General features: G+C 40.9%; 1 protein-coding gene across 1 annotated transcript; it reads right to left on the bottom strand.

Annotated features, from left to right (window-relative positions):
• Positions 1–4,076: 4,076 nt before the first annotated feature.
• On the bottom strand, positions 4,077–7,502 carry sox4a (SRY-box transcription factor 4a). The gene has a single exon (XM_036515962.1). The coding sequence runs from the start codon at positions 6,991–6,993 to the stop codon at positions 5,875–5,877; it is 1,119 nt and encodes a 372-aa protein (XP_036371855.1). The 5' UTR covers positions 6,994–7,502; the 3' UTR covers positions 4,077–5,874.
• Between the last annotated feature and the right edge of the window lie 1,134 nt (positions 7,503–8,636).

Genomic DNA, 8,636 nt, shown 5'->3' with positions numbered 1-8,636 from the left:
CCAGCTGTGTGCTCATATTGTGCATTCAGCATTGCATTGTGCAAAGCTGTCACAGTTTGAACAGGATGTGACACCTCAAACATGAGTAAATCTTTTTAACTTCCTCATGTACTCGTATTTCAAAAAGAGACTGTCAATATTTCCAGTAATATCTGTACCTAGTTCATGATGTAGAAGAAACAAATATAAGGCAACTGCTAACATTAGATAGTTATCTAGCTAGTGTTTTCTAACAGTTAGCCACAAATCGGAATTTATTTTTAGTTAGAGAGCTAGAAATTTCATAATTAGTTAGCCAACAATGGAACATTGATTCAGAAGGCTAGCTAGCTTACTTGTGAACTAGCTGACTAACTTGTTAGCTAATAAAGTAATCTTTGGTCATTTTCACTTTTGCCCATTCTACCTATTTACAAAATGTCATTCATTTTAAGCAGGTACATATTTCATGAGTATATATTTAGAGAAAAAGGTTTAAATCAATTCTGCTGACTAGATAATCAGCTGGATGGCTGGCTTACTTGGATAAAAATAAAGTTCTGTTCATATTTGTTTATTATAGACTTTATGCTTTGAAAAAGACTTTTAAAATGGCTAAATCCATTCGTATACCTAAAGTAAGCTTTAACTCAAGTGTTGTGCTGAAACCTCACCTTCAATCTGCCATTTAATACTGCAAAAAATCGAGTTTATTACTGACTTTATACAGCCTCCAAGGTAGTTTCAAAGTCAGTTTGAAAAGGTGGTAATGGGCCACATATGCTTTTGATGGTACTCTTTTAACTATACTGAAGGTGATGGGAAAGTTGGGGTGAAGCTGATTTAAAGGCAGCATACCCTTCTGTGTAAAAGGGATTATTTAAAAAATTGAATGCAATTTCATTTTTGAGATATCATTCAAGTAAGTTTTTTGGATTGTGTGACACTGAAGTTTCAATCGGGCCCACCAAATCCTTTTCCATATCATCCAACCAAATACCTACCTTTTGTTTTACAAAACAAATGCCATCACTAAGGGCTTTGTACATCAAATGTCTTATGTGCCCCACTTCTATGCATTCTCCAATGTGGATATGCCCTACCCACAGCTTGCACATCGCTGGTACCCTCACATCTTCCATTGGCTAAGGAAAGCCTAATGAGTTTTCAGACTTCTGCATGTTTGATGTTAGCAAAATGGAGCCTGTCATCTCTCTGTAACTTCCAAATGCCACAGTCCTTTGAATGGTCAAGTCCCAACAAGCCTGACATCAGAAGTCCTTAGCTTTATGTACTAGACTTCTTACTGAAATGAATGCCTTTCATATTGAAATGAGGGTGAAATTGTGAAATTCTTTAAATGTTGACTTTTTCATCTGGATAACAAAGGTGACTCAATGAACACACATAAAATACAAGCAAGCCATTGAGAGTTTAGCTATTAAAATGCCTATAGTCTTCAAAATGTAGTTCTCAGCTAAGTTGAAATCTTTAGCCATGTATAATAAATGTTTATAGATACATATGTGTCACATGGGACAGCTGTTAACCTTGGGAAGAGGGGACATTTGTGTGCAAAGAGAGAAGCAACAGTCTTGAGATTTCAGATTTTGTTTATCTGGAACCATTGATTGCCTAAGTAGTTAAAATTTATTAATTTAGCTTGGACATTTTGGCTTCCTTTGAAAGGGTACCATCAATGGCAATTATAATATCAGTTCCAATGTCCATTTAGTAATAAAACAATGGTATGGAGTCAGACTTAAAATTTGAAGTTGGGGGAAAAACATCAGTTCTAAAGTTAGAACAGAATTGTAATCGGCTTCCTTGAAAAGGCTGCTCACATATTGGACTTCCAAGTTATTTTCATTAGCACAATTACCTCTGGTCAACAAATCAAAATACTGTTTTATTTGTGGTGTGTACAATTTGTTGCTAAAGTCTAACATTAATGATGTTTCTCATTCTAAAAGGGTGAGGTTGAGAAGGATTGAGGTATTAAGTGTCAATTTAATTGTGTGATTTGGGAGGTAAGCTATGCTTAGGCCATTGCTGCTGTTTCCCTCTCATTTGTAATACAGATTATTTGGAGCCATTAGATGTCAAGAAGAATATGTGAATATCAATTTCACATATTCTTCTTGCACTGACAATGGGTGTTTTTGAATTATGAGCTCTCATTCCAGAAGCAAGTACACCAATGAAGGCTGTTTGTGACTACTTTGGGCACATAGTATATTGCATGAGTTGTCAGATCCATGTTGTGTTCTTCAGTTCCTTTCATTTCTGATCGACTATAAAGTACTGCTCGAAAGCATGATTGTATGTTGGTTGTGCGTAGTTTGAATGCTGACACTTGTGTTACATACTGTGGTGCATGTTCAGCATGTTAATATGAAACAGCTGTAAAAGGCTGTTACCTGGGTGAATGTGACCTAACAGAAGAAGAAATAAGGTTAAAGGCTTTTCCACTTTCCTTAATATCCAAGACATTATTCGACAAGTAAGGATATAGCAATGGTAAATGTTTCAATGGGAAACAGATATAAAATGAAATAGTGACACAGTGGGAGAGGAAAGAGTGCTACATAAGCATGCTATTCTTGCCTAACACATTGGCCCTTATGAAAAAGCATTACTTGACAGTGCTTGGCGAATAAAATATCAGCATCTGTCTGTATGTATTTTATAGCTAAGTCTGAAATATCAAATGCAGAAAAGAGAACAAAACAGAGTGATGGCTTGTTTTTGAATCACCAATCCATGTCTCACCCAGCCTTTCTTCCAACATTCACCAACGACAGTCTTCCAGGAGAGGATACATTTCCCTCTTACTTTCCTCTCAGATCCAACCTGGGTTCTGTGACCGACCTGCTAATACAAATATTTTCTGTGTATCTGTATGTTGTATGTGTGTTGAATGAGGGAAGAATGCTTTGCTGCCACTTAGATTAGGAAAAATTATTATTTTACATATAGAATTGTTATAATAGAAGTCAGTGTGTATATACAACACAATTTACATTTCAAGTATTTTAACAAAGACCTAATTGTGGACTGAAATGTAGCTACTGACACTAGTAACTGTTGTGGTACATCCTGGCAATGTCAGCATTGTCTTAGTGCATTAGATTTATTCCTATTCAGCACCGGTCTGTTAAGTGTCTTGGTGTTCAGATATATATGGAAAAACAAAAAAAAGCATTGCAGCTACTTAATGAGAAAGGGTAACAAGAATAGAGCATTTTTGTCTCTTATGGGGGGACATGCATATTGAAAAAAGAATAATTAGTTCCAAAGGCCACCTCTCACATGATCCGTCGGGAGCCCCTGCCCCCCCAAAGCTTCTGTAGGCACAATCAGCCGTCTAACACCCTTCCCCTAAGTACGTGCTGTCTGAAGACTCCTGCTGAGTTCATTCTAGGCCATCACGACTGCTTCCATAAAGTCAGTCGAGACAATGTCTGCAGCAGATAAGCGAGAGAGAACTCTCGGGCATATCCTGGTAATGAAGCAGTTTGGTCTCTCAATGTACCCACCTGTGTTACTCATTACTGATAGTCAAGAAAAAGACCAATATATATTTAGATGGCCACATCTAACCTGTACTCAGAGGCTTATCTGCAGTTCTGGATGGCTTTACCATTAGAGCCCCCCCCCCCTGCCCCCCCCAACCCACCTAGTCTAGTCTAGCATGTGGGTGTGTGTGTGCGTGTGTGTCGGAAGGTTGGGGGCAGTGTTTTGTACTATAACTCATGTACAAGGGTAGGTGTAGCACTTTCATGCTGTGCAAATAAAAAAAGAAACGTTTCAGTTTAAATCAGATGTTTTTTTTCCTCCACCAAAGAGGTCAACAACGTTTCCCTGTAATCCAGTCTGACGGAGTGCAGGCAGAGTCCAGCAGCATGTGGCTTCTGTTGGCTTTGGTGCAACACTGGTGCAGGGACACTGCAGTCACCATTCGTGGAAACCGTATGGGAAATAATTAAGAGGTATGCTGAATGCATTTAACACCTGTAATGTCTCCACTTCAGAGAACAGCATTCCCACATTCACTGGACACAACACCAACACGGATAATGGGTTCAGTTCCAGCTGATTTTATTTCCTTCTTGGAAAAAGAGAACTTTATTTACAGAAGACCTGACAAGCAGTGACTTAACACAATTGGCTGGCATTGAGTTTTCCAACTCAAATGTTGAGATATGGCATGATTAGTCAAAACAATACTCTACAAAGCATATTGCACAGAATGAATGAACACAAGTCACAAATTAAATTGTATACGTATAAAAACATGAACAACAGCAACTGTAAATGCACGTGAAGATTTATAAAGATGGCTGTTCTAGAGCCTGTCATGTTATATCTCAACATACATTAACACATAATCTTTGCATATAATACAGTAAAATGTACAAATATGTTTTCACGTTGATGCTGTTTTTCTTAACCAACTGCTCTACTTAAACCTGAATCAGAAATACAAATGTTATTCACCATGCCGTAAGATACTAAGACAAGTAGCTATAATTTAGCTAACAAGTAGAAGCGATTACATGTTCTGATACAATGAGAAACGCAGTACGTAGTTGTTGCGAACTCAGAGGCATTTAGAATGTGTTTTCGATTCCATCCAGTGGTTTAAACCTAACTTTTTACCATAAAGAGAGCAAAGAAATGGTTAAAGCTACAGTATCTCTTATTGGACAACATGCGAAAACAAAGGGCAGACGGAGCTGCTGAAAACTTGTATCGATGGCTCGATGCACATGGTTTTTTTACAGGGCTTTTCAAATTTGAGATACTGTGTCTTTAAGAAGCCTGCAGACTGATACTGTAAACATGGAAAGGGGGCCGATTCTGACATAACCAGCCCCCTGGTCTTAAAAATAGGAAATCCAAACAGCGATATACACCGATTGACACCCCCTTTATATTTTTGTACAAAAATACACTTAGAAAATAACGAAACGTTTAATCTCTTTAAGTGTCAGAAGTCTACATTTAAATAAAAAAAGGTAAAACTAGCCCTTCCGCGAAGGAAACAGACGGTGCAGTTATACACAACAAGATCTACGTGAACAAAAATTACAGTAAAAATGTTTGGCCAGTATAAATACATCCATATAAAAATGTCATCTAGATACATGGTACAAAGGAGAAAAACACGAGGATGGAAAAGTAACCCTTAAGAATTTTGGTCCTGAATTGCAGTGTATAAAGTTCAGCACAGATTTGAGTTGCGTTTTTGAATCCTGAAGTTAAGGATGAAAAAGCTGGTGATCGTTGTCATTCTATGAAATAACCATCGCGCCATCAATCCGTTTAAATAAACCGACCCCTACCTATAACTGTTCAACAGCCTCACCGAAATCTCACCGAAAGACATGCGCGCATCTCTTTTTTAAAAGTTATTTTAAGCCAACCCACCTGATCAATTAATCCATTACGCGGGAGAACAGCGTAATTTGGCACATTTCTGTACCTCTAAGTACTGTAGTTCACTTAACTATCAAAAAAAAACTTCTCAAAATGTCCCTTTTTAAGTAACGTTGATTAAAGCATCCGACCTAAGCCCGCCTTCATGTACGTGCAAATCAACCTTATCGTCCGGACCGAGTATTTGTCAATAAGGTCTCAGTCAGTCCTCATCAGGGCACACCGTCATCTTCCTCTCTTCTCCTGCCAAATAGGCTAGGTAAGCAATTTCTTCAACCTTGTTTCCAGTCGCTATCCGCAGTCCTTGATCCTTGGAGTAAAACAAGCATTTGCTTAGTTCACTTCTGCTGTCCCACTTTCTCAAGCGGGACCCATCTATCAAACTCGCCTTCTCAGAATCCCTTTATTTAGAGCAAAACAAATTATTCCTGTTACAAGGCATGGATTTGTCCTTCAATAAGTGAATACCAAATTGGAAATAGTCGACTCCAGCCAGTCCCCTGAAATCATTTCGCTCACCTCTGGAGTGCAGTAGTCGGGAAACTCAAAGTGGGAACCGGAGCCCGACTCAAAATGAAAATCCAAGTCTCTGTCCAAAACTGACGACCCAATACTCCCCAGCGACATGCTATCAAAACCTGGACTGGGGTTCAGGTCCAGCAAGTCGTCTTCGAACTCTTCGTCCGAGGACGAAGACTGAGAAGACGACGAGAGGGAAGCGGAGGGAGTGGGTGAAGATGCCCGCATGTTGGAGTACCTGAAGTGGTCGGATGACGCGCTGGGGGAATCGGCGCCTGCCTTTCCACTTACCGCTCCGTCCTCATAAAGGCTCAGAGGGTCACCAGATTCAGCAGAGCTGCTCAGGGTGGGACTTGCGGGGACAGCCGCTGAAGACGGACTGGCGCCGTGGTTGTTCCCCCCAAACATGCAACCCCGCTTAGTTTTCTTGTCTGGGACCTGCTTGGCAGCCGAAACCGACCTGGATTTGTAGAGCGAATGGTGATCTGTAGGGACCGCGCTAGAGACTTGTTCCGGGAATGCGGATTTGGCGCTCCCCAGAACCACCTTGTGCGGTTTACTGAGCGATTTCGACCCGCTGCCCTTTTTCAACGAGGGCTTAGGGCCGGCGCTGCTGCTCTTCTCTCCCTTTTCACCAGGTTTGGAGCTGCTAGACTTCACTTTCTTTCTCGGCCGGTACTTGTAGTCTGGGTAGTCCGCCATGTGCTTCAGCCGGAGACGCTCCGCCTCTCGAATGAAGGGGATCTTGTCGCTGTCTTTCAGGAGCTTCCAGCGCTTGCCCAGTCTCTTGGAGATCTCGGCGTTGTGCATGTCTGGTGACTGTTCCATGATTTTACGCCTCTCAATCTGCGACCAGACCATGAACGCGTTCATCGGTCTCTTGATGTGGCCGGTGGGGGTTTTGCACCAGGCAGCGTCCAGTTTATCTCCCGCGGATGCCGGGGAGCCGGGAGTCGGGGAAGCAGCCAACTCCTGGTCGGTGTCTCCAGAATCGGTTAACTCTCCCGCCAGCACAGCCCCAGTGTTCTCCGTGTTGCTCGTATGCTCAACCATAGTTCAGTCTGTAGGGATCAGTTTCAGAAAACTAATAACTGTCTCTTCAATGCAGATTTGAGTCTTGACAGTTCTAGTAATACAAACTCTTAGTTTCCCCCAGATTGCATTAACTGTATAAATCTTGAGAACGAGACAGTAAATAGCCTGGTATGTGCTGTGGCTACACGGATGAGGACAAAAGTTCCTTTGAAAGTATCTCTGCTCAGCGGTTCAGCTCTCTGTCAGCAGAGGCGGTTTCCAGTTTCCAAAGCGCACTGTCCCCCCCAAAGCGTGTTTTATGTAACGGGTTCAAACCCTAACTGTCTTCAGCAAGCTGTTTCCACCTCAACTGCCAGCACGGCTGAATACGAGTCTTGTGCTACTCTGAGCACTCTGACGTTGCAAAGCTCTGCTCGGCTTTCTTATAAGCAACAAAACATATTCTGCATAGCCTTCTCTACAAGACTTGGAACCATGCGGAAAGACTGAGTTGTTAAACTTGTTCATAGTCCACCTTTCATCTGCAGTCTGAAACTTCCAGTGCTCACCAATTCTGCCTCACGCAGCTTTATCCATTTCCAAAGATATAATGGCGAGAGAAAATAACCAATCCGCTACTGTCTCTAGCCTTCCTCGTGCCAAAGTCACTCCCCGTCCGTGTTCATTGGCTGAAAAAAGAATCTAATAATAATCAGCGCGTGCAATGAGGAGCTTTATGTCTGACCTCATTCCAGTATATACGGAAAACTTAGTTTTAAAGGGATATGCTGTACTTCTTCCCAGCAGATTATGGATTGAATTAAATTGCCCTAGGTTAAGCGTTCTGGAAACTAACCCCGTTTTAACAGTTTTTTTTAAATAAAATACAACGGTGTGCACAATATGTCAATTTAGTATATGCATCATAGTTTTACTGAAAGTGCTTTGTTTAATACAAGCTCGTTAGATTTGGTGGGCGAGACATTATGTTTTTGTGGAAATCAGCGAAGCAAGAAATCGAATAAGAAATCATTACCTATTCTCATTCATAAGACGACAGTTTAGCTATAATAAGCAATATCATGCAGAAGCAGTTTCACACTGTATCAGTAATTTAACACAGAGACAAACGGTTTCTAAAAGGCATATTGCTGTGAGCTGCTCGTCTACCGTCGCTTCAGTTGTTCCGTTGGTACAGACTTCCCACAAGCAGTAGACTTGTCAGACAGCCTGCGAGGGCGGAGCCAGCGAGAAAAGGCAGGCGGTCCTTCGGTACATATTGTTGGACCTGCACTGTCTAATCATCCACATGCTGCAAGAGACTTAAACCATCACTATACTTAAGTGTGCGTTCAGAAAAGGGGTAGGCTGCTGTTGTAATCGTGTTTACCAGTGTTTATACACTTTAGCTTCAGCGTATGATCGGGCATACTGAAACATTTGTAAAATTACATGAAAATTATTGGCAGTATTGTAGGCATTTCAAACATACATTTTGCTTTATCGCAAATACTCTGTCATAATTATGTCAACATCATTATTTCATTGTTGAGGATTATGCCCCGAAAATAATGTATACTGTATTAACAGTAGGGTAGTAGGCTAAACATTCACTTTTGTGGGATTTTTAAAAAACATTAACACTAGATGGCAGAGTGGAGCCAATAAGGGCTTTACAATGT

The sequence above is a fragment of the Megalops cyprinoides genome, chromosome 21, assembly GCF_013368585.1.
Source record: "Megalops cyprinoides isolate fMegCyp1 chromosome 21, fMegCyp1.pri, whole genome shotgun sequence".
In the NCBI taxonomy this organism is placed as follows: domain Eukaryota; kingdom Metazoa; phylum Chordata; class Actinopteri; order Elopiformes; family Megalopidae; genus Megalops; species Megalops cyprinoides.
Note: the sequence above shows the minus strand (reverse complement) of the source record. Positions and strands in the feature narration are given on the sequence as shown.